The sequence below is a fragment of the Taudactylus pleione genome, unplaced genomic scaffold (genome assembly GCF_031769625.1).
Source record: "Taudactylus pleione unplaced genomic scaffold, aTauple2 ptg000201l, whole genome shotgun sequence".
NCBI classification, from domain to species: Eukaryota; Metazoa; Chordata; class Amphibia; order Anura; family Myobatrachidae; genus Taudactylus; species Taudactylus pleione.
Window position 1 is genome coordinate 6,049,088 of NW_028284603.1, and position 27,267 is coordinate 6,076,354.

The 27,267-nt window shown below is 42.0% G+C and overlaps 1 protein-coding gene across 2 annotated transcripts in view; it reads left to right on the top strand.

Annotated features, from left to right (window-relative positions):
* The window catches only part of LOC148518174 (uncharacterized), a 54,856-nt gene that overhangs the window by 15,410 nt on the left and 12,179 nt on the right, over nucleotides 1-27,267 (top strand). For both annotated transcript variants that reach the window (XM_088477493.1, XM_088477494.1), the window contains 2 exons: nucleotides 25,001-25,092; nucleotides 25,224-25,288. In XM_088477493.1, coding sequence (XP_088333619.1) covers nucleotides 25,001-25,092; nucleotides 25,224-25,288 — 157 coding nt within the window. The remainder of the gene's footprint in view (nucleotides 1-25,000; nucleotides 25,093-25,223; nucleotides 25,289-27,267) is intronic.

Genomic DNA, 27,267 nt, shown 5'->3' on the forward strand with positions numbered 1-27,267 from the left:
TGCAGCTTTAATATGCATTATACAAAGTGTATTGTGTCATAATTCCAGCATATACAAGACCAGCAATCACAGTTAGCGATTAAATGTGGCAATAGGGCCATCCTGCCTGAGGTGAATGTTTTTATTTCAGATGTGGGCACCATTCCAGAGCATTGGAGCAAGTCCGGGAGTCTGGGGGATTAGTAGAAGAACCTAGCACTGCCCTGGACATATATGTACACATTGGTCTCCTTATGCACTGGAGAGTGTATTATTGTACAGTATTAATAATTAACCCTATTGATCTATAGCAGTGCACCCCTAACAGTGCATGTTTTCCAGATCTCTTAGATGGTGCACAAGTGTGTTCATTACTGGCTGACGCATGTTAAAAGATCCACAGGGGGTGCTAATTATTTAATTTGTGATACTAAGAAGAACATGCAGCACTAGTGACATTCTATTATATTACTATTACTTTATTATTATTTTACTATTTCTATTGTGGTCATGTTGTGGGCTTGGGAGGGGGGGGTTTCCAGGCAATTGGAACCCCAGTCACCCACCCCCTGCATTTGCCTATAAATCTGTAGTTGGCAACATGCTTCTAGTTAGTTTTGTACTATTGTAGACAGGAGTATACACTGGTTTTGCATCTGACATACCATGTTTTTTGATGATCTATACTGATAGCCCTAGCTTTTAAATTTAGCAAAATTCTTATTCACAGTAGGTGATTTGTGGGACCTAAAGGCACACATCCACTAGACGATTAAATTGAGCAATTGAACGATAATGATATCATTCAAATATGGTTTAAAAATCATTTGAAGATCATTTAAAAAAAAAATGTCTAAAACGATCAGCGATGCACGCTCCCGCTAGTCATCGGACAGATATGTTGTTGAACCTGACGTTATAGTCAGGTTCAACATGTTTGCAGATGATTAATGTGCCTACACAGAATCACTGCTCGTTCAGTGCAGGCACATCACAGACTGACTAATGACTGCACGATTACAGACGTTTCCCTGACTTCTAGTGGATGTGTGCCCTTAGTCTTTCAATTTAAACTTTTGTCTCTTTACGTTTTCAATGTGACTTTCTTGGCCAGCTAGTAGCAAATCATCCACGTATACAACGATAAGGAATGGCTTTCCTTCTATTGTTTTGTGGCATAGACAATAATCTGTTTCTGATCTTTCAAAGTCCATGTCTAGTTTTATGTACCAACTTCTGCCACTTTTTCTAAAGCCATATAATGACTTCTTAAGTAGGCATACTGTACTTTCCTTCTTTAAGCAATATTTTATAACAGTGCTCTGGTGACTCCATAAAATTTCTTCAGCTAGTTCACCACTAGGAAATTCCAAATCTAAATCTCGTGGGTATAATAGGAAGTCATATCGTGCAGATACAGCAATTATCAAATGCAGAGTACTGTACCTTGTGACAGGGGAGAACACTTTACCGTAATCAATTCCGGACCTTTGTTTAAATCCCTTTGTAACAAAGCGAGCCTTGTAATAGGCATCTGCATTTAGCTTTCTACAGAAAATGTATTTGTTTTTAATTGTTTTCCGGTACGTTGTACTATTCACAACAGTCTGAGTCCCAGATGTCATTTCCTTATTTACAGCAAACTTCCATTTGGACCACTTTATTATGTTTTACTTCTTCTAAACTTTGCGGCTTTAAGAAAACAGTATTAGCAAATTTCTCACTATGGGCTCTATTTACTATAATCCGCATTGGTAATGCAGATTGTAGTGTGATATTACCGAGTGAATTCGCATTGCGAATTCAGGCAATATCAAAGGGATTTACTACAAATCCCTTGCAGGGACAGAGCTTGCGATAAAGCTCTGTCCCTGCTAATCCCCTTCGGAGCCTTATCACTGCGCATGCGCCGACCGTTCGCCGCAGCTACCCCCCCTCCGGCGCTAAGCCCTGCCCCCTGGTGCTAAGCCCCGCCCCCCCGTGATCGCAGACCCCCCCCCACGACACCCCCCTCCCTTACTTACACTTACTTGCATGCTCCAGGCCTCCGGTGGTGATCTCCATTCCTCCGGTCAGGTGATCTCCCATACTGCACTGGGGCCCGATCACCTGATGACCGGGCAGCAGTGCACTATGGGAGACCAGCTGACCAGAGGGGAGTCATCACCGGAGGCCCGATCACCGGTCCCTGGAGTCAGGTAAGTAATTTTTTTTTTTATATTTTTTTTATTTTTTTACAGTAATCAGCTTGCGGTCTGTTTAGACCACACAGCTGATTACAGGGACCAGCTCTGCTCTCCCCATTAGAGCAGGGCAGGAGGCCGGTAACCGGGGGAGACCCTGGTAACCTCCCAGGTGGCGTTATTATTACAGGGCTTTCCCCGGTATTTTTTTCACATTTATTTTTAGTAACTATGGTCAGACCACATTTCCCATTACAGTTATGGGAAATGCGATCTGCTTTACTAAAAATAAGTGATACTTAGGGGTTGGAGTAGAATTTTACGAATTCTACTCCAATTGCCCTGTAATAACAATAGGTGATACTAAAATAATGTGAAAAGGGTGTGAAAACAACCTTTTTCACATTATTTTAGTAAAAATAATGTTGATAAATAGAGCCCTATATTTCTTTGGGGGTTTCCCTTTGTTATGTCTTGTTGAAATCTTTGTTTGCTGTTGACTTTCAAAGTTTAAAGTCTCTTGGCTAGAAGTATTGGTATTCACATGTAGTTCAAGCATTACATATTTCTCAGGCACTTCACAGTTTGACTCATGAAATATGACATCTCTGGATTTAATGTTTTTTTTTGTTTTGTTTTTTTGTTAGCAATGTCCCAAATTCTATATCCCTTGCTCTCAAGACAATATCAAAGAAAATGCAGTTTTGTGATTTTCAGTCCAACTTATGTCTTCTTTATTTTGGAATATGTGCATAAGCAAATACTCTTAAGTGACTTATGTCCGGTATCTTACTGGTCCACTTCAATTGATGTTTTGACTTTCACTGCAACTGGGAATGCATTGTTCTTTAGATAAACCACTGTTTGAACTGCTTCAGCCCAAAATGTATTTTCAAGGCCAGCATCATTCAGTATTCCACTATAGTAAGATTTGCACGCTCACTTACACCGTTTTGTTCTGGCGTATACTACATGGTTAGCTGATTCTTGATACCTTATTTTCTCATTAAGACCAAAAAATTGTTGGTTTTGTTACTCTCCTTTTATTGTTGAATCTTAGTCTTTAGTTTGTAACCCGTTTGAGTTTCTACTAAATTCTTGTAGTAAGCAATATTATGTATCAATTTTTTCTCTTAGGAAGTACACATGGGTCATCCTTGTAAAATTGTCTTAGTGTCATGAAATACTTGAATCCACTCAATGATTCATGTTTCATAGGACCACATATATCTGTGTGCACCAAGGATCGTTTACTTCGGTAAGGGCATTGGGTTTCCTTACCCTTGATGCAACTGTCACGCAACGGACGATCAGGATTGCTTCTAGTTATTCCTGTTACCAACCCTTCTTGAAGTTTTTGTACTTTCTCATATCCTAAATGTCCCAATCGCCTATGCCACAGTTCCATAGCCAGCAGCAGCAATCCATAAAACTGTTCAGTATCTAAGACATAGAGTTGCTGGCTTCTGTTAGCATTATTATTACTATTTTATTGTCTTTCTTATTGTTCATTGTATACTTTCCTTCTGCAAATTTAATTTTGTAGTTTTTCTTCTCAAGGATACTGTTGGCAATTAAGTTAGTTCCAAGGTCTGGTATAAATCTTCAATATCTTGGGAACAGGCCTGCTGTACCCCCTCATTTTAATTTGGTGTCGTAGAATGTGGATGGTCTCAATACACCTATTAATTGCAAGAAATTTGTGACCCACTTACGCCGGCTACACCCAGATATAGTGTTGCTGCAGGAGACACACTGGCTACAGGGAGATGAGTGAACTCCAGGCTAGATGGATTGGAGAATGCATGTCAACGTCCTATAGATCGAAGTCACGAGGAGTAGCGATCTTACTTCATTGTAATTTTTTATGTTTTTCTATTTTAGACAAGCTAGTTATTTGCTAGTGGACTTGGCTGTCGAAGGTTGCAATTACACTATAGTCAATTTATATACTCCAAACCTCTCACCAAATCAATTTTGGCTAAGATATCTCAATTGCTGGTGGATCAAACTGTGCATGAGTTAATTTTGGCAGGTGAATATAACTCAGTGAATGACTCAACTATAGATAGATCTCCTCCAGTGAATAGGTCTAATACACCATATTTGGTGTCATATACAGTCCCTTAAAACTTTGCATCAACTGTATGATCCTTGGATGCTTTTACGCAGATCAGAGCATACATATATTCACCTCTCGCAAGCTCACCATTCATTGTCAAGGACTGATTTTTTTTTCCTCCTTTCAAATTCTTTACTGACACCAGTACGGGCGGTAGAGATCCATGAGATATTAATCTTGGATCTTGTCCCAGTGTCCTTGGATTTGTGGCATGCCTCTTTGACTCTAGCTGATCATTTATGGTGATTCCCAGATTATAGCCAAGTCCGAGGACTTTAAGAGGTTCTTGACGATGTCTTGGTCCAATTATTTAGATGACAGTGTGGGAACACTGGCAAGATACTATTTTGTTCTGGAGTGCTTTGTAGGCTGTTATGCATGGCAACATCTTGCAATATGTTTCTACACTCAAAAAAGAATCAAAGAAGCAATATCATGATCTCCATAACACGATGGCAGTGACAATTGGGCGATATCAATCTACTGATACCCTTGAAGAGTATTTTAGGAATAAGAAACTATTGGAGTTTGTTTTTTGTTTTGTTTTTTGTCCACGCAAGCTAGAACTCGTCTGGATTACTCTAAACAAATGTATTATTAATAGGGCAACAGGTCTGGCAAACTTCTTGCCCTTATCTCCTGGCCCATGGCTTGGACATCTTTCATTACAGCTATTAAGGATCCTTTAACCCAGTGGTTCTCAAACTCTGTCCTCGGGTTCCCACACAGTTCATGTTTTCCAAGTCACCTAGCAGGTGCAGTCATTACTCTGACACATTTTAAAAGATCCACAGGTGGAGCTAATTATCTCACTTGTGATTCTGTGAGGAGACCTGGAAAACATGTACCGAGGATCGCGTTTGAGAACCTGTGCTTTAACCAATAGAACACATTTTACTACTAGAGAGATTGTAGCTAATTTTCATTCATATTACACAAATCTTTATCAATCCACTCCATGGAAGGGGGATTTGTAGGAACAACTTTTGTCTGCAGCTCAATTGCCTACTAATTGACTCAAGAGCAGTGAGAAATGTTAGCTAGAGATATATCTGAGGTGGAACTCCATAGTATGATAGCCGCTTTGCTCTCTCATAATTCTCCTGGACCTGATGGTTTTCAGGCTCTTATTAACTACTCATCGGGTAGGTCTGAAGGGCATGCTACTCAGCCTTGACACACTCAAAGCTTTTGATTCGGTAGCTTGGCCACATCTTTACGCTATCCTGGAAAGGAGGAGTTTTGATCCTCTAATCATTGGATTGGTACAAACTTTCTTTTCTCATCCTACTACGAATTTATTAGTTAATGGGGTATGAGGGAATCCGACATCTATGCATAAAGAAACTCCCCGGGGATGCCCCCTCTCCATGTTCTTGTTTAATTTGCGTATTGATTAGGGGTTTTCACCGGCCACTTTTTGTGATTTGGTTTTGGATCTGGATTGGTTTTGCCAAAACCACCCTTCCGTGTTTGTGTTTTTGAATCTGTATTTTTTTGGAAAAAGCATAAAAACAGGTAAAATCACAGATTTTTTTTTTTCCTACGCTATTAACCTCAATAACATTCATTTCCAGTCTATTCTGAACACCTCACAATATTGTTTTTAGGCCAAAAGGTTGCACCGAGATAGCTGGATCACTATGCTAAGTGACACAAGTGGGCAGCACAAACACGTGGCCTATCTAAGAGTGGCACTGCAGTGGCAGACAGGATGGCTTTTTGAAAAACTAGGCCGCAAAGAAAAAAAGAGGTGCAAGATGGATTTATCCTTGTGCCCTCCCACCCACACTTATGTTGTATAAACAGGACATGCACACATTAACAAACCAATAATTTCAGCGACAAGGTCTGCCACATGACTGTTTCTGAAATAATTGGTTTGTTTGGGCCCCCACAAAACACCCTGGCAATTAATCTGTCCCTGCACAAACTGGCTCTACAGAGGCAAGATGTCGTCCTCATCCACCGATTCCTCACCCTCGTCAGTGTTGTGTACATACTCATCCTCACAGAGTATTAATTCATCCCCGCTGGAATCCACCACCACAGGTCCCTCTGTACTTTCTGGAGGCTGGTCTTCCTGGAAGAATTGATCATTCATTTTGATGAACATCATCTTCTCCAAGTTTTGTGGAAGCAACCTCCTACATCATTCGAATACAAGGTTCTCTGCTGCACTAAAAGCTCTTTCTGAGTACTCACTGGAGGGGGGGGGGGGGCAACTTAGGTAAAATTGAGCCAGTTTGTACAGGGGCCTCCAAATTGCCTTTTTCCTGCCAGTACAGGTACGGACTGTCTGACATGCCTACTTGGATGCTGTCACCTATGTAATCCTCCACCATTCTGTCAATGGTGACAATATCATATGCAGTGACAGTAGACATGTCAGAAATTGTTGGCAGGTCCTTCAGTCCGGACCAGATGTCCAAACTTGGTCCTGCCTGCCCTGCATCACCGCCGGTGGGCTGCTTAGGATATCTGTTGTTTCCTGGCAGCCCCATTTGCGGGAGAAAATGAAGGCGCTGTTGACGTGTCACGTTCCGCTTCAGCTGACAGTGTTTTCATCAGCAGGTCTTTGCACCTCTGCAGGCTTGTGTCCACCGGAAAGAGAGATACCACTTAGGCTTTAAACCTAGGATCAAGCACGATGGCCAAAATGTCTTGGTCTGATTTCAACAGATTGACCACCCTGGAATCCTGGCAAAGCGAATGAAGGGCTTCATCCACAAGTCCCACATGCCGAGCGGAATCGCTCCATCTAAGCTCCTCCTTTGCTTTCTTCAGCTGCTTCTGCAAAAGCCTGATGAGAGGAATGACCTGACTCAAGCAGGCAGCGTCTGAACTGACTTCACGTGTGGCAAGTTCGAAGGGCTGGAGAAACTTGCACAACATGGAAATCATTCTCCACTGTGCTTGAGTCAGGTGCATACCGCCTCCTTTGCCTATGTCATAGGTGAATGTATAGGCTTGAATGGCCTTTTGATGCTCCTCCATCCTCTGAAGCATATAGAGGGTTGAATTGCACCACGTCACAACCTCTTGCTTCAGGTGATGGCGTTGCAGGTTCAGGAGTGTTTGCTGGTGCTCCAGTCTTTGGAACGCAGTAGCTGAATGGCAAAAGTGGGCAGAAACTTTTCGGGCCACCCAAAGCATCTCCTGCATGCCCTTGTCATTTTTCAGAAAATTATGCACCACCAAATTTATTGTGTGAGTAAAGCATGGGATGTGTTGGAATTTGCCCAGATGTAATGCCCGCACAATATTGGTGGCGGCATCGGATATCACAAATCCCCAGGAGAGTCTAAGTGGGGTAAGCCATTGGGCGATGATTTCCCTCAGTTTCTCTAAGAGGTTGTTGGCGGTGTGCCTCTTACTGAAACCGGTGATACACAGCGCAGCCTGCCTTGGAACGAGCTGGCATTTCTGAGATGCTGTTACTGGTGACGATGCTGTTGTTGCTGCATAGGGCAATACATCTACCCAGTGGGCTGTCAGTCATATAGTCCTTAGTCTGCCCTGGTCTACTTGTCCACGTGTCCATGGTTAAGTGGACATTGGGTACAACCACATTTTTGTAGGACACTGAGGACACTTTTTCTGTCATCTCTGTACATTCTCGGTATTGCCTGCCTAGTGAAGTGGAATCTAGATGAGATTTGGTACCGGGGACACACTATCTCCATCAATTGTCTAAATCTCACTGCACTAATGGTGGATACTGGATGCACGTCTAACACCAATATAGCTGTCAAGGCCTCAGTTATCTGCTTTGCAACAGGATGACTGCTGTCGTACTTCATCCTCCTCGCTAAGGACTGTTGGAGGGTCAATTGCTTAGTAAAAGAAGTAGTGGTGTTCCTACTTCCTCTCTGGGATGATGTATGACTCCCAGCAGCAACAGCTATAGGCATAGCAATGCAGGATCCTTCAGAGGAATCCCGGATAGGAGGGGAGTCTGTCATGCCAGTGACATGGCCTGCAGGACTACCTCCGATCCTGACTGAGGAGGAAATTGACAAGGAGGGAGTTGACGGTGTGGTTTGCAGGCACTTGGATACAACAGGACAAAGGGATTTGGGTGTCTCTAGACTGCTTATGGTCTTAGCCACAGTTTCTGAACTTGGCAGTAACACTTTATGAGCGCGCTGCAGGTGACATATAAGTGAAGATGTTCCTAGGTGGTTAACGTCCTTACCCCTACTTATTACACATTTACATACACAACATATGGCAAGTCAGTAGTTGTCCGGATTTGGACTGAAATATTTCCAGACCAAAGAGGTGGAATGTTTGGTCTTCTGCCCAGGCATGACCGTGATGGGCTTTTTCATCCCACGGACAACAACTCTTTCCCTTGGTGCCTGATTTACACAAACCACGTCACCATCAGAATCCTCTTCATCAACTTCCTCTTCAGCGCCAGCTACACCAATATCCTCATCCTGTTGTACTTCAACAGTGACATCTTCAATTTGAATATCAGCAACTGGACTGTGGGTGCTCCTTCCAGCACTTGCAGAGGGTGTGCAAATGGTGGAAGGAGCCACCTCTCCCGCCCAGTGTTGGGAAGGTCAGGCAACTCAACCGCCACCACATTTGGACTCTCTTTGGAGATTTGTGATATCTTCTTAGAATTATAATGCACAGTTCTATGCTGTGCTTTTGCCTGCTTAACTCGTTTCATTTTTCTAGTGGGAGGAGGGGGAGGGCTTCCATCGTCATGTGAAGCTGAACCACTAGTCATGAACATAGGGAAGGACCTTAGCCATTCCTTGCCACTCCGTGTCGTAAATGGCATATTGGCAAGTTTACATATCTCCTCCATTTTAAATTTTATTTTTAAAGGTAATTTTACTGAACTTCAGCTTTTGGATGGTACATGCCCTCTACTATGACATTGGGCATCAACCTTGGTAGATGACTTTGATGGCATTTCATCATCTGTCATGACTAGTGGCAGCAGCTTCAGCACTAGTAGGAAGTGGTTCTTGATCTTCCCCTATTTTATCCTCCTCCATTATTTTTATGGAGTGTATTATTTTTTATGGAGTGAATAACTCCTGTAAAAGTTTTTTTTTTTTTTTTTTTGAAGGGCAAAGTACACCTGCACCACACAGAACAGCACCTGTAAAATTTGAAGAAGGGCGGCAGCCTACACCACAACACACAGCACAGCCCATGTAAAAGGTTTTTTTTGTTTTTTTTCTAAAATTATTTGTGTTTTTGGGCAACGTAACCCGGCACCACACAGGACAGCACCTGTAAAAATTGAAGAAGGGCAGCAGAAATCCGAACCCACTCACCCCTAGTATTGATCCCTTGTTTCGTATTCTTCAAGCCTGGTCAGATTGCCAGGAGATTAGTGTTGGGGCGGCAGAAATTAAACAATTTGCTTTTGTGGATGACCTGTTGCTTTATATTGATAATCCTGAGTCATCATTGGGGAGAATTATATCTAAACGTTCTGATTTTGGCAGGATTTCTTGCTATACGGTGAATTTATCCAAGTCTGTGGGCTTTATTTACATCCAAACATGCAAGTCCCTCGGTGGGGTCATCATTTGTCAGTAAGATGGGCTAAATCCAGTATTGATTGCCTGGGAATTCAACTTCCTAAATATCCATCTGAGTTATATAAGCTTAACTTTTCAAAGGCAATTACACATATAACCGGGGAATTGGTTATCTTACATGGGGAGGGCTAATCTCATCAGGATGGTAACCTTCCCACTGCTGCTATATTTGTTTCAGGCTCTTCCTCTTCTCTTAACTCAGAAGAATCCCCTTCTGTTAAATTTCCCTTTTAGAAAATGTATCTGGGGATCCAATCGTCTGCGTATTGGGTTGATTAAGTTACAGCAGACCAAGGCGAATGGAGACATTAACTTTCCTCACATTTAAACTATATCCATGCAGCTATAATAAGGTATCTCCGACACTGGCTTCATGGCCAGGACTGTTATGCTAACTCGTCAATTGAGGGCCAATTTTTAGAAGACTGTAATCTAATGGGCTTTTTGCATATGCATGATGAAGAAATTCTGAATCGCATACGTAACCATCCTCTTTTGTGGTCCACAGAAAGTGTGGCATATCCTTCGATACCAATGCAATTTAAATTCCCATAATCTATTTTTTTGCCATTCACAGGAAACCCAGAGTTTCAGGGAAGTAGAGCTTTGTTCACTTTTACCAAGTTCCACAAAGAAGGCTTGACTAATATTGGCACCTTTCTTAATACTTCACTAAAATGCTCTTGCATATACTGAGGCATCAGAGAGGTTCCCTTCAATCTGTGTTTATTCTTTTTGCTTTTATACAAGCTTAACATTATGTAGTTTCTGTCATTAAGTTGTTCTCAGAAACTGATTGGGACAACCCGCTAAATACTTTGCTTCTCTCAGAGCCGGCTTCTAGAAAGGCGATACTGATCCACTTTTCATTTCTACGAAGACCGATGCAGCATGAGGAGGTGGGTGCAGGTGATTCCCTCTTTATCATGTGACACTCTTGTTAAAACTCTTCACATATCATGTAACCTACTCCGTGCTATTCAATATCAAGAAATGTTCTTGAATAATTTTCATATAGCATACTTCTTCCCGCATCGCCAGTTTCTAGCAGGCATGTCTTCCCTGGCCTCTTGCCCTCGCTGTCAATTCCCTGTGGAAGATCTGTATCATTATTTTTGGAATTGCCCTCTCCTGAAAGTCTTTTGGCTGCAAGTGAAAATTGCCCTAGAGCACTTGGTGAATTACATATCATTTACAGATGTATGAACACTATTTGGTATACTTCCAGAAGGTCAGCAAGGGGTTGCGGATGACTTCTTATTAAGTGCTATGGCCCGTAAGGCTGTACTTCAGACATGAAGCGATGCCACCCCCCCCCCCCCCCAACATTGCAACTTTTAATTTTTTATTTTGAATCACTTTTTTTTTTGAGCATCACTTCAATTTAGACATCAAGCAAAATATTTCAAAAATACAGAAGAAAAAATTATAAATACATATTACATTGGGACTTTTTAAGGAAAAGCTCTTTCATGTATTTAACATATAAAAACACGGTGGAGAAGACACTGCGCTCTGGACTCAAACTAAATGATGAGGGTGAGCTGCACTTGTAGAAGGGTGTCTGGCCGCCTAAATTGAATACAAACGTCTAATCTATAATCACAGATTAAATGCGCTCCAAACCCTTATCGAGATGGTATGTGGCAAATATGAGTGTATATATGAGTGATGAGGTCGAGCTGAATATGATAATATAGAAATGTTATTAAATAAAGCAAGGTGGTAACAGGCTTAAAGTGGTGACCGTCCACTGGATATACCAATGGCAGTCAAAAGTCCAAAATATGTGCAGTAATAACAGCTACTGAACATTGCCGTAACAATCTTTACCGAGAAAAAGAGAAAAACTGTAGAAAAAATCCACAGGATAAAACATGAAAAAGAATCAAAATCAATAAATGGATTTCAAGAGCTGATTATGTGAATGGAAGCAAGGACCGGGGACCTTGGAGCTCGCACTGGGAGTTGGTAAGTCTCGTGGAGAAGTTATTGTTGGTGCGGCGTCCCGCGCTATAGTTGTGGATTGGGCTGCTGATATGCAGTGAATTGCTGATGGTGACGATGGTGTTCCCGAGGTAAGTAGTATGGAGAGCTGCCTGAGTATGTGGAGGTGTAGTGCCAAACCCGTGTGTTATGTGGGAACGCGTACGGAGCCTACCCGGCGTTGCCAGGCAACCTCCGGCACGTCCCCTCGGTACACAACTGGGTATGCAGATGGAGGGGGAGAAACGGTTGTGGTGCTAAGTACCAGACGCCGTACTCCCTGCCTCTACTGTGGACTCACCTCCCAGGGACTCAGCAGAGTCCCCTCTTCCCCTAGCTGGTGTGTTGCAGTCGCGTCGTTCCTTCGGCGGATGAAGCTGCTCATCAGATGCTCGTCATGTGCTGTTGATCAGATGGTCGCAGGATTAAATTTCCGGTTCCTTGCTCGATGGGGATGTGTATCCAACGCGTTTCGACCCACGTGGGGTCTTCCTCTGGGCGGGATTGATAGGCTGACTGTGTCTCAGGTTTGTTTAAGTCCACATACTCTGGGCATACCTCATAGTTGATCGGAGGTGAGGTGTGCTTAAAGGATAGATAAGCCTTGAGTGCCCATAGGCTGAATGTAGTGTCACTCAGTCAGGCCCATAGCCTGGTGTAATCAAAGCAATTAATAAATAAAAGCATGTTCATATCAACCAGGATTCTGGAGTAACCTTATCGTTGGATATTAGACTTTGTTAAATGGAGTAATGAATCCTATAGATATATATTTGTAAGATCTATAGATAGTAAATCAATCTGTGTGTAGAATGTAAAGTTATGTTGGAAAATAGTGATGTAGTAAAGCACATAGTTGCTCCTATGCCATTTAAATGCGTGTTTAGGGCCAGTGGTTATTTAACTGGCCCCTCAGTGCATAACTTGCAGTCTACCTCTGATAGTCTGTATGTCTGGTCTTAGGGAGCAATTAAAAATTGTGACTGACATAATTTATAGTTGTAGTATAAATATACTACGTCCTTAAATCTAATAATCAAAAGGAATCGGGATATAAAACCCAATATCTTAAGAAAATGTATATCTGGTGATTTTAAGAGAGACTGGAGGTTAGTTCCTGCTAGCGAGGGTTAAATGTGTTATTACAGTGAACTATAGATTATTTTGGATATTGACACTGACTGTTAGTCGCACACAATGGACCTAATTTCGTTGTCCAAATTGAGTCCTCTCGGATGAAGGGTACCCATATGGATCATTGTCCTGAGTTCCTCTTTATTAATGTGTTTAATAAAATCACCTCCCGGCCAGTTGTGCTTTACTAATTTGAGTGCGCAAAATTCTAAGTTTGTTGGGTCTGATTGATGGAATTGTTTAAAATGTGACGAGAGAGGGTGATTATCATAGCCCTTTGTTATGTTATAGAGGTGCTCCTGCACTCTCGTTTGTAACGGAGGGATGGTCCTGCCAATATATTGTTTGTCACAAGGGCATTGCAATAAATATACAACCCCTTTACTGCTGCATGTCATGTTGTCCTTAATCTTCCACACTATACTGTTGCTTGTTGATTTTCACTGTTAATTTGGGTTTGGTACTTCTTTGCTTGGTTAAAGTACATGCTTTACATCTGCCACAGTAAAAGAAACCTTTTGATGCCATATGTTCGTCAGAGTATTCCCTGTAGAATCTGTACTCTGTGGAGGTATGTGATTATTGGTAATTTTCATTATATCAGATGTTTTACGGAATACTACCTTTGGTCTCAGTGGCAAGGCCTTGCTCAAGATTTCATCACCTAGCAGAATAGGCCAGTGTTTGGATACTAACTTTTTGATACGATTAGCTTGACTGCTGTATTCAGTGATTAAAATAGATGTCATTGTCTCTATTGGTATCTGACTGTGATTTGTATGTTAGAAGAGGGTCTCTGTCGCTCTCTTTTACTGCTTGGAAGGCTGATTCTACTGTGTCAGTATTGTATATTTTAGCTATAAGCTGTGATTTAAGTTGTTCACTCTGTAATATAAAATCCTCGGGTCTCGAGCAGTTGCATCTAAGTCTCTTAAATTGACCTGTTGGTATGCTGTTGAGCCAACTGGGATTGTGGCTACTTGTAGCTAGGATGAAGCTGTTAACGTCGACTTTTTTGTGATGTGTGCTGGTATGAATGTGATTGTCGTCTATAAAGATGTTTAAATCTAGAAACTCAATCTTAGTCTTACTGTAATTGGTTGTAAATTGTAAATTATGGTTATTGGTATTGATGTATTGGATAAATGATATAAGTGACTGTTCATTCCCTTGCCAGATAAAGATTGTCGTCAATGTAACGAGCCCAGAGGACGAGGTTTGCACCAAAGTCTTTGTTGGACCAGATGTATTGGTCTTCCCAATGACTCATAAAAAGATTGGCATAACTTGGTGCAAACCTCGTCCCCATCGCTGTGCCTGTGGTTTGTAGATAAAACTGATCACCAAACCACAGGTAATTGTGTGAGAAAATGAAAGATATACTGTCCAGGATGAATCAGCTTGTATTGGGCTCATCTTGGGGTCATCTTTAAGAAAATACTTGATGCTTGCTACACCTTGAGTGTGTCTAATTACAGAATACAAAGATGTGACGTCGCTAGCCACAAATTCTCATTCCAGTTTATTGTCTTTAGTATGTTAAGAATGCTTGTGGTGTCTTTTAAGGTGGGATTTCTGTAATTTGACATACGGTTGTAGATAGGTATCCAGATATTGTGAAAGATTTTAGGTTAGTGATTTGATACCCGATACTATCGGTCGGCCAGGTGGGTTAATGGGGTCTTTATGAACTTTTGGAAGGTGGTAAGACTGGAATGAATGGGGTGTTTACTATCTAAGAAATCATGACCCTCATTCAGACCCACTCGCAAGTGGGCGAACGTACGTTAGGCGTACGTACAAAAATATTTAAATTCAAGGGCTCGCTCGTATTTTCGAAAGCATCTAAAAATCCTCCCCAAACTCAGACGACTCCTCCTCTAACTAACGAGCGAAATAGCGAGCGTACATCCCCAAAATGGCTTGAAGGGAACGCACGCACAAGTATAAAGCGGAAGTGGCCTTGTCAGATGTCGATTACCTGCTCCTTTATTCTGCCTACCTCCATCAATCGTATCATGCCAATCAATGAATCAATTACCTTATTTTTTTTATTTTTTTTCAACACAATGCATGAAATTTTACTCTTGTCCGTGTTTGTGTTTTCACGCCGCAGAATACGTACGGCTTAAACATTCGCTTTTATTGTTCAATAAACATGTTACCCACAATTAAACAATTGTTCTATTGCTTTGGATCCCCGCATATTTCCCGGGGTTCATTTCTTTATTTAAATTTGCTTACGCATGTCACTGCATCAAGCCTATCATAACTCTCCAGAGATTTCTGGCCCTGTCGAACACATGACTCATACACTAACCAATAGAATTGCTCCTGTTAATTTCCCAAATACATTAGCCAATCAGAATTTTTTTGGCCACTTTATCAAAAATGAATTTTTGGAAAAACACCATTGCCATCATGAGAGCCTCCGCATTCACCAAGCGCGAGCTGCTGGTGCTAACGGAGGTGATAGATAGGCGTATCACCAGCCAGCCTCCACCCATCACCAACCGGCAGAAGCGTTCCGCATATGCGGAGGCACGGGCCCGCCTGCGCTCCTTCGGCTCATGCCGCAACATCGGCCAGCTGGAGCGCAGGTGGTCAGACCTGCAACGGCGAACGCCCCGCTTGCTGGCATACTTTCGCATGCAGATTTCAGAAAGTAAGTTTTATTTATTTTGTTTATCATGTTTGTCTTTGTGGCCCAAACTGCGTGGGCATGTTGTCATGTCTGTCCAATTTATTCATTCTCCTCATATTTGCCTGGCCATGTTTTCCCTCTATTTCTTAATTATTCATTCTCCTCATATTTGCATGGCCATGTTTTCCCTCTATTTCTTAATTATTCATTCTCCTCATATTTGCATGGCCATGTTTTCCCTCTATTTCTTAATTATTCATTCTCCTCATATTTGCATGGCCATGTTTTCCCTCTATTTCTTAATTATTCATTCTCCTCATATTTGCATGGTTTTTCTTCTTGGGGGGTGTTTTTAAATTGTTTTTTGGCCAGGATTTGTGCTGAAACTAACCACAATTTGTTTGACATCTTTTAGGGGGACAGCCAAGACTACGCCGTCACCGTCCGGCCAGACGGCGGTCACGCCCACTCTCCCCAACCCCCAGCCAACACTCCACCCCCAATAATTCCCCTATTCCCCACTCCTCCCCAGCCTTCCAAGACCCTCTCCCTGAAATGTCGGGCCTCCTTCCCCTCCGTCCCACTTCCCCCTCTCCTCCAACCACCCCTCTTCCAATTACCCCCTCCCCGGAGTCCGTAATAACCCCGCCCCGATCTTTGGGGAATGGAGGGTCCTCCGAGGAGGACGATGGTGGGACTTCCGGAGCTGCTGTTTTGTCACCCGGTATGTTTTTCTTTCGCCTTTTTTTTAAGCACAAACTGTTTGTATGTAATCATGTGTCGTTCCTTTATTCGGGATTTTTGGGTCGACTTTTGTGGATTTAGCAGATTGCCTTTACCTGTTCCTGCTGATTTCAACATACACATATCACACCTGGGGGAATTTGTACATAGGCCTTGTATTTTTGGCACCCCCCATTTTTTATTTTTTATTTTTTGGGTTATTTTTGGAGTGATTTCGTTGTATTTTATAATTTTTAATGTGGTTGCCCTATTGTTGTATTAATCCACACACTTTTCTCACCAACAGAGGAACAGAGGCATCGTGACGAAGTTCAAGTTTGTGTGGCCCAGATGCGCCAACATATAATTGGTGTGCTCGTGGCCCTTGATCGTTTGTCTGGCATCCTTCGCCAATAGTTTGTTTTTTGGTTGCTTTTTTTCACATTAAATGTTATTTATCAAACATACGTTCCGGCTAATTCGTTTTTGCAAACCCAAAGATTGTTAACCCTGACATAAGTAGACTGTTCCTTCAAGGATTTCCATTGTTTTAAAGTAAGATTGTGTTTTGTATTTGTATGTAAAACAGCCACAAGAAACACATTACAGTCACAATGTCATTTCCCTTTTTGGGTGTAGTGTCAATTAGATATTTCTACATTTTACAGGTTCCTAGTTGGTGTGCAAGCTGCTTAGGCCAATCTTACAAAGCCAAATGATTGTACAGGCTTCCTTTTGGTGTGGGTTTTGAACCAGAAAACATATTTCATTTTAGCTCAAATGGCGACAGTACTGGATTACCCCTTAGTCCAATGTACCGTGTGTGAACCTGGTTACACTTGCTGGTAACGTCCAAAAAAAGGAAGAACATTTCACTCAAAAAATATTTATTCACAACATAACTGATAAATCAAAGTGGTCACTCACAAAAAAAACACACAGTGATCATCTCAAATACAACACATACCAAACTAAAACAAACCAAAAACAACAAATCAAGAACTGGTTGACGAAGGACCATGCCAACATGATTCCACAAACATGGCGTTGCGATATGGGTTCCATAATATATTCCCAAAATGTCCAGATCCAGGTTTGGTAAGGGTAGCAGGAAGTAGTGATCGTTGGATTGCCAAAGATTATGTGAACAAACAGAAGATGGTGGCAAAAAAACCACAAAATTAGAGGTTCGCAAACAAACCCAAACACATTAGGTATAAACACTGTTGTTTTGTACAAACTTACCTAAAAAATCTGGCCACCACATCATCGAGTATGGCCCCCCCACATACTGACCTCCGACCAACCTCAGGGGGGCCATCCTCAGGTAAGGCATCCTCTGGCTGCATTGGGACACCACTCCTTATGGCGATGTTGTGAAATATCCCACACAGGACCACAATTTTCGACACCATATCCGGCAAATACATGAGCTCGCCACCAGAGCGGTGGAGGCATCGGAATCGGCCTTTTAAAAGGCCGATACAGCGCTCCACCACTTGCCTGGTGGCTGTAAGTGCGGAATTATACGCACTTTGTGGCCCTGGTGTGGGAGCCAAATAAGGAGTGAGCAGCCAGGACATGCAAGGATATCCACTGTCTCCTGTGAAAAAGAATAGACAACATCAGGAACACTGTGTATCAAGCTTAACATTGTTATGTACTAAAGGTCTCCACTTACCCAGAAGCCACGCATCACCAGCTTGTAGGTTGTTTAATTTGTGCCATATCCCTGATTGCCGGATGACGAAGGAGTCATGTGCACTTCCGGGTAATTTAGCATTCAGGGACAGGATCTGGAGGGAGGCATCACATACCACCATTACATTGAGGGAGTGATAGTGTTTCCTGTTTCGAAATATGGCCTCCAGCCGTGCTGGAGTCTGAAGTGGTATGTGAGTACCATCCACAACCCCTATGATGTGTGGGAAGGCAGCTATTTGGTAAAAATTGGCCTTGGACACACTAAGGGCACCCATATCCAAAGGCATTTGAATAAAATGATTGAGGTGCTTGAAAAGTGCCTCCATCACTGCCCTCAGGATCCTGGAAAAGGAGGTTTGGGAGATGCCCGCCACTATTCCCACCGTTGTTTGAAACGATCCTGAGGCACAGAAATGTAACACCGCCATAAATTGCGTAAGTGGTGGTATTGCTGTTGGACTGTCAATTTGCCGCTCAAGATCACTTTCTATTAATGAGAGAGTGTCTATGATGATTTTGGGAGGTAGACGGTAGCGTCTTAACACCTCATCATCGGGCATTCCAAAAAGGGTGACACGTGTTTGAAATATTGGGGCCTTGCATGCCTACGATGCCTACGCCTGGGACGAGATTGAGGTTGTTCGGCTTCCAGGAGCATGGCCAGAACAATCCGCCCCTGATCTACCTGAAATTCAAAGATTTCAATGTAAGGCTTTTGACCCACCCCAAAACTAAATTAAAACAACTTAGCTTGATGATACCATCCATTGCTGCTTACATGCCGGGGTATTGTCATGATACGTCCAAACTGAAATTAAACGGCAAAATTATTTTACACATTTCACTCTGTGCATTTTTGTTTAAAAATTTTGTGCTAGACCAAAGTTAATATGCAAAACACCCATTTTGCAAAACAGCAAAACGACATTTCACACACTACATCAAAATGGGTTGAAATGTTTGCACAAAAAGCGAAAGAGAAACCACAAAAAAGTAAAAAAGATTATTAAGCCTTTAAAAATGCGCTAATTATTTCGCAAATACAAGTCATAAGAGTAACTACTAAAAATGCGCTAATTAATTCGCAAATACAAGTCACAAGAGTAACTACTAAAAATGCGCTAATTAATTCGCAAATACAAGTCACAAGAGTAACTACTAAAAATGCGCTAATTATTTCGCAAAAATAAAAGTCACAAGAGTAACTACTAAAAATGCGCTAATTAATTCGCAAATACAAGATAAAAAATGGACTTACCAAGAGCAAATATATAAGAGTCCAAATCAAAAGGTCTTTTGGTTCGAATATAATCAAAAACTAAAATAGAAGAAATTAGGGATCCAAAATTTACAAAAAAAAAGAAACACAATGAAACAACAATTGATCAAAAGTTAGACTTCCCAAAACTTACCAAATCAAGAAACAAGGTCCCAAAAATAAAAACCAACAAAGAGAACGGAAAATAAAAACACAAATCTAACCAACAAAAGAATCTCCAACCGCCAACTCCTTTCTACGCAATCAATAAACTCCAGCCAAGGTAACCTCCAACAATCCAAAAACGCAACCTCGAATAGAGACACAACAAGCCATAAATAGTGTTTTGTTTCCCGCACAAATTAAGGAGGGATCATAGGGCCGCACAATCAATGATGCGGCCGCAAAATAAGGACGCATGTATAAATACGTCACGAAAACATATTAAAATTCTGGTGTATTTCTTGTTTGGACCTCAGACATGGCGACAGACCAGGGAAACAATGCCCAAGAGTCAGGCGTAAGTCTTTCATGCATTTTGTATCAATGATTAATTTGAAACATAAGATTGGGCAAGTTGTGAATTCTGAAAATTTACACAAATAGGTGAGGAGGATGACATGGAAGAGGCTGCTGGGCCCAGTATTCCGGCCAAAGCGGCCAAAAAAAAAAGGCAGCCACATTTCACAAGAAAGGAGATGGAGGTTTTGATCCAGAAGTGTGTGGACATCCTGCCACAGGCAGACAGGAATATGAGTCTAAGCCAGAAGTGGAGAATGTGGGAAGAGGTAGCCGTTGCTGTCAATAGGGTGGGTGATTATGTCCGTCTAGCCCGGGATGTCAAACGGCGGTAAGTAAACCCTTGCCCCCCCTAAAAACTTTTAAACCAAAGGATAATGGCTTCCATTTTTTCCCACAGATGGGGCGACTTCAAATATCAACTAAAGCAAAAACTCGCGGACAGGGCTAGGCATGCAAGGGGGACAGGTGGGGGTCCCACCCCTGTGTCATTGGAGTTGACGGATTTAGAAGAGCTGGCACAGGGGTGTGTGCAGCCTGTGGAGGTGTTTGGCGTGTCCAACATGGATACGGACATGCCAGACTTTGCAGCTCCTCATGTTGTCCCAGGTAAATCTTTGGATGTCATCAACTCTGAAATGTTATTGTGCCAATATGTAGATTCTAATGTGTGGCTTTTCTCTTTTATCCTAACAGAGACACAGGCGGATGAGTCTGCTCCAGAGGGGAGCCTTGGCCGCCGAATTTCTGCTGGCTCTGCAGGGGAGGAACCAGTACATCCGGCTGAGGACCCTGCAGAAGCCAGTCCAGGGCAATCACCCTCGCAGGCAGTGGCCCTCCTCACAGAATTTCAAATCGGATTCCCATACGGAGATTCTGCAGAGGATGGACGCCAGTCTGCTACGGGTGGCTGAGGCCCTGGAGCAAAATGCTGCGGCCAACGTGACCATTGGTCAGGCCCTGACGGAAAATACCAGGGCCAACATCCGCATCGCCATTGCCCTGGAGCAGCTCATTCGCCAGCACATGGTGGAGCCGACCTCCCTTCCTGCCGGAACATCAGGATCCTCCACCTCTGGCACAACATCAGCCAATCCTCCAAATGTGCCTAGCCCTGTGCCTAGTCCAGAGGCCACAACATCTGCCTCTGGACAGGCCAGCCCGATGACATCCCGGACCCGGTCTGGCGCCCTCCCTCCCCCATCCAAACGGGTGAAAAAACGGTGACAGCAATGGTGACTTTTCCCACAATCCTTCTGTGCTTGCCTCATATTCCTTTCTGGTCAAAACTTCCCTCTCCTTTCTTGTGAAATGTTTTTATTTTTTTGTTGTATGTTTATGTCAACAGTTATGTTGGGCCAATTTGTTTGATTTTGGAACATATCTTTGGGCAAAAAAGATGTCCCCAATATTTTTTTATTTTGTTTTTTTGTTTGAGCAATAAATTGTAAAAAAAAAAATGACATTGGATTGTGAAATTATTGTACAAATGGGTTACATTTAATCCTGGACCAAAAGGCAAAAACTCGCACAAAAAAAAAAAAAAATGGGCTCTTTAAGGAACGTTTAAAAATTCATATAACGATGCAAATTCAAGAGGCACAAATAAAATGGTGCGAAACTTAAAACATGATGACATTATTGTTACAATAGGCCCTAACCACCAAATTGAGGGCAAAATAAACCCCCACAAATGTACGCAAATTGATTGTGTCATCCTGACATTAGCAGCTCTGAGTTCCACCTGCGTACGGTTTTGTGCTATCCCAAAAAACTGATTTCAAAACACATACCAAGCCGGTTCTCAATCCAACACTAATTGCTTTTCTGCCCTCCCGCGATTAATCGCAACAACATCGTGGAGTCCCGGGACGGAGGAGAAGGCCATCGCCAATGTGGTCGAGTAATCCAGACCCTAAGCTGTGCGAGCATTTGGAAGGGAAAGAGGATCATCCAGTGACGTATGAGTCGGTCCGAACACATTTTACGCTCGCATCTGCTAATGTATGTACGCCCCAAAAACGTCTCACCACGCCTGCGTTTTTCCATCTCCACCCCCGTCAACACCCTAAAACGCCCTGTTCTGTCAATCACATTTGACATGTCACTTCCTGTATGCTATTTTAGGAACGAGTCCCAAAAAACTCGCAATCTGCCGTACGCACATGCACAGTGTTACACCGACGCATGCGCGGTTAGTCAACATCGGAACGCAATGAGCGTACTGTTGTTAACGAGCGGCTCTGAATGAGGGCCCATGTCCTTCTGATTAAGAATCCCTTTGTCCAGACCCTCCTTCAATAATAACCTGAGTTCGTGTTGATACTCTTTCGTGGGGTCGCAGGGTAGTAATTTGTATGTTGAAGAGTCATGTAAGATCCTCTGTGCCTCTTGAATGTATTTAACTCTGTCTAAAATCACTATACCACCCCCCTTATCTGCTGGCTTGATAATTATGTCAGTATTGTGTCTTAACTCCTCAAGTGCTGCTAATTCATTCTTACTTAAATTCTTGTGTTTTAAGTTGGATTTAGATGTTTTATCACATAGATGTTCAAGTTCCTTAGCTAGCATGGTGGTAAATGTTGTAATATGATTGCCTGTGGCCTGGATGGGATAGAATCTGGAGGGGGGTTGGAATCCTGTATGTAAAAATGCATCCTCAGTTGGTTGGTACTGAGGTAAGGGTTTTTGATGAAAGAATCTTTTGAGAGTCAGCTTCCTAGCAAATTTGTGTACATCTAAATAAGTGTTGAATTTGTTAGGCTGAGTGGTAGGGGCAAACTTTAGTCCCTTGTCTAGTACTGATATATGGTTGTTTGTTAATGTAAATGTGCTCAGGTTAAAGATGCCCTATCCTCTGATTGTGCCTGTGTTTGTCCTGGTTTTTTGCTGATGTCCCCTCCCCTGCACCCTCTTCTAACTTTGTTTGTTTCGATAGTGGATTGGTCTGGTGTGGACCTCCCAGCTGTCCTAAAAAAGGGGATATACACATGGTGGATTAGACATAGCTGTTTGTTTGTTCAATTCCACATTTGTGGTTACCTGGTAATCAGTATTTAGTGCCGGTATTGTATCTTTATGAGTCACGTGGGTGGTCAAATTAAGGAGTTCAGGTTCTATGTCTAACCAGCCCCTTTCTAATGATAATCTGGCCAAATTATGGTCAGGATCTTCCTCTATTTCGAGTACTGAAAATGAGAATTCACTGCAAGTGGTAGTATCAGAACTAGTCGAGGAGGTCGGGGTGGCGTGAATGTGTGTATTGTAGTTCTTATATTTGATTTTGTTTTGCGCATGAATCTTCGGGCCTGATTCAGAGCCGCTCGTAAGTGGCCGCTCGTTCGTTCCTACCGATGTTCGCACAACTGCGCATGCGTACGGATTTTAATACGCATGCGCGAACCAGTCAGTGCGGCCGAAAATCATGTGCTCGCTAAATAGCAAATGCCTGCTATTTTGAGTGACAGAATGAGGAGTTTGTGGGTGGTAACAGGGGAAGGTGCTTGAAAACGGGGAGTGGAGATCCGAATGCAGGCGTGCTTAAAGGTCAAAACGGGCGTTTTAAGGGTGTGCATAATTAACAAAGCAGCGTCATTGACCACGTCACTTGGTTGTTTTATAGTCAGAACTGCTCGCATGATTGTGGTAGGAAAAACCAACCACAAGAATAGCGAGCAGTTCAGACGCCTTTCGATGTACTCGATTAATCTAATAAATAGCGGACATGACGTATGATGCGAGCTGCCAGGGGGCGTTTTTTTCAAAATTACGTTTGCATGTTTTGTTCGCTCGTTCAGACATAGAGGCGTGAACAGACCGCAAAGAGCGAACGGTTCATTTAAATAGCCAGCCCCTTTTTCTGAACGAGCGAGCGCAAATAGCGTCCGGCTCTGAATCAGGCCATTATTTTGATTCTCCTGTTAGGTGAGATTCAATTTTTTATATATTGGAGTACCCTGTATCGGAAGTTTACCCCCCTTCCCCCTATGCCTTGTTTATTTTAGTCTGGTTTTAAGTGGATCCTGTATCCTGGATTTCAAATTATTTGAATTTAATTGCAATGTTTTGTTGCTTATCCCATATTTGTCTCTTAAGATCTTCTTTTTGATGGAAATTATCTTGTCCTCTTTTTTTGTTTATTTTATCTGTAATTAATTAAGTTAGTGTCAAAAACTCAGGATCTTCTTCATATGGAGTTAGGAGTGAGTATAATTGTTGTATATTTCCATTAAGCTCCGTAAACTGATTTGTGTGTGTTTCGACAAGTAATTGTATTAGTCTTTAAGAGCATTCTTGTAGTATGTTACCCCATGCCTCTGTAAATTTACTGTTATTGTGGTAACATGATGGGTGTTTTTTGATTTTCAGACCTTTAGGTATTATCCTATTGTCTGAATACCATTTGAGAGTTTGTAAATCCCACCACAGTTTAACATGGCTGGATCTAAACTATACTCGAGAAAGAAACTTGTGTTTCAAAATTTTTTCAAATTTGGGAAAGTTATATTGGGACCTTGACCTTGGATCAAAGGCGTAGAATTTACAAGTCACTGAAATTTGCCCAATGGTACTGTCTTCAGATGATATCGGAGGACCCTCCTATTCGATTGAATTTTTAAGGGGTTGACACCTACCTTTTCTCATCCCCCCCCCCCTCCCCTCTTGGTTTGTTGGTCCCGCAGCCGCGCTTCTTTAAAGATAAATAAAGTCTTTTGGATGCAGACTGCAGATTGGTCAATTATTTTTTTTTTTTTTTTTGAGAGGTAGCACCACAGATTAGTTTTACACTTTTATCTTTTGTTTTGTGACCAGAGCTTTCTGGGATTTTTTTTTTTTTTTTTTTCACAAGAACTGTATTTTACTAGTTTATTGTTTATGCTGATTGTTTAACTATCCACAGCTGCGCTGTGAGTCCTTATCATTGGAATTGGATGTATTTGTTTCTATGTATTATGTTACTCTATTTGCAAATGTACTTTGGTACGATTTTGTTTTCATGGTGTTTCAATAAATATTTCTTTAAAAAAAATAAAGTAGAATTTAATTAAAAAAAACTTGTCTTTGAAAAACCACATTGTTAATTTAGGTGACACAAAGTATGTTATAAACTTTTTTTTTTTTTTTTTTCTGTAAGGTAGTTTAAACATTTAAATTTTTCAATTCATACAGACTCCTTATTTGCAATTACTGCTGAAATTGAGCACAAAAATATTATTTTGAGGGGACTGGAAAAAGAGCTTGTTGAGTCGGTCAGCAAAAAGGTAAAAAAAAAAAAAAAACTTTATATTTTTGGTTGTATTATTATAATCAAGCTAATGGGTAAGATCATCCATAAACTAATGTCGCTGACATTGTTTTAAATTACTTATTTATTTTGTTTTGTGTTTTACAGATTACAGATAGGATTATTTATTTCCCCAATGGAGTAAACTCACTCATGCCAAAAGAAATCAGATGGTAAGTTATCGTAATTCTGAATTGCATATAGATCATATGAGCTGTGTGTAGCCCTAATTACTAGCGTATTGTCAGTTAAGATTTACATGTATAAAGGTTTTCTGTACTGTTTTCTGTCCCAACGTTTCAGTATTTATAGTCATTGCATGTGTTCGTAGGTATGCATTTGTACAGTATAAAGATAAGCGGTCATATCTAAATTCCTATAAATGTCTACAGTGTGAGTGTTGGAAGCAGTGCTTGCATTTTAGGTAATCATGATCATTGTTGTGTATTATAAGAAATAATGCATTCCCTTATGGCTCCCATACATCAGAGATGGATTGCTGTGATCCCGCGATGCTGCAACCTGGCATTGCAGGATCGCAAAAATCCAACATGTTGGATTTTGACGATCGCGATCAAAAAATGATTGCAATTGTCAAATCGCGGACATTAAACATGTCAAATGTCTGCGATCCGGCGACGGATCGCAGAACATCGATGTGGGCGATCCCATACTAGCCTTTTTCCTGGGCAATAATTCCATCAGCATGTGACAGCCCCATACAACACTGCAGGTAGAGCACTCTGCAAGCCGGTATATTCAGCAGGTCTCTATCTCCTCTCCTTTTTGATGTAAGCGCTGGAGATACACAGACCGGCCCTTTGACAGTCCCACCTCACCAGTTATCCGATCAATAAACAAAGTCCTCTGAAGGAGTGTTGTTAGTTTATATTAAAATAGGGTTATAGCATTCCTTTCAGGCGATGTCCACATCTAGAGTAACTCCCTGCAAGTGGTCCCTCGCTTGTACCTTTTTCAATATCTAAAGCCAGGGGCCCTGGAGCCTTTATAAGTTGTATCATGTTGTAGCCCAGGAGGACAAACCATTCATTCAGGGGCATATTTATAATGGGTGCAGGGAGTGCGGTGCACATGGGTCCATGGGGGCCACATACCACACACCCTGCACCCATTTATTCAATACTTGCCTCTCTAGAGTCCCGCGATAGCATCGCCATACAAATCGTTTTGCACATATGCAGTGGTGAAATCACTGGGAAAATGGCTGCCGCACCATTTCCCCGGTGATCTGCATGTGCACAGTAGACTCTGGCACAGGCTAATGCCTATAGTCTACTGCAGAGCTGCTGGTCCCCAGGCTAGAGCACTCTATTGAGGAGGACTGGATGGGTTGACTCCTCTTGACCAATGACTTTTAGTGCAGTACTGATGATACAAGCTCTTATTGTTTGCTAGGGACCAGTCAAAAAGCATACCTCCCAACTGTCCTGATTTAGATGGGATAGTACTGATTTCAGGATTCCATCCCTTTATCCCAATTGGGAAAACTTGGTCCTGATTGGGTAGGAAGTTGTGAGGTATATCCTATTTCCTGTTGCTCCATGTAGCAGAGCAGCAGTGAATGGTTTCTGGTGGAAAGCTGCCATACTGTGCATGGCATTCAAATGGTCGGTTACAATTCAGAACTGAAATTTGATTTCGGTCTATGAGCTGATATTGACACAACCAATAACAGAGGCATGGATTCCGAAGAACAGTACTATAGGTTTTCATTGGGGACTCCACACAGGATGCAGCACGAAGGTCGCCGAACCCTGAGTTGTTTCAAAGCATGATAGGGCAGCACAGATGGTGTAATAGTTAGCATTACTGCCTCACAGCACTGAGGTCGTGGGTTCCCCACTATGGCCCCTAATTGTGTGGAGTTTGTATATTCTCCCTGTGCTTGTGTAGATTTCCTTCGGGTACTCCAGTTTCCTCCCACACTCCAAAAATATACTGGTAGGTTAGCTGGGTCCCAACAAAATTAACCCATGTGAGCATGTGGTAGGGAATTTAGATTGTACGCTCCACTGGGTTAGGGACTGATGTGAATGGCCAAAATATTCTTTGTAAAGTGCTGCAGAATATGTGAGCGCTATATAATAACTGGTAATAAATAAATGATAGATGAGAGTAGTCAGCAGGCTGG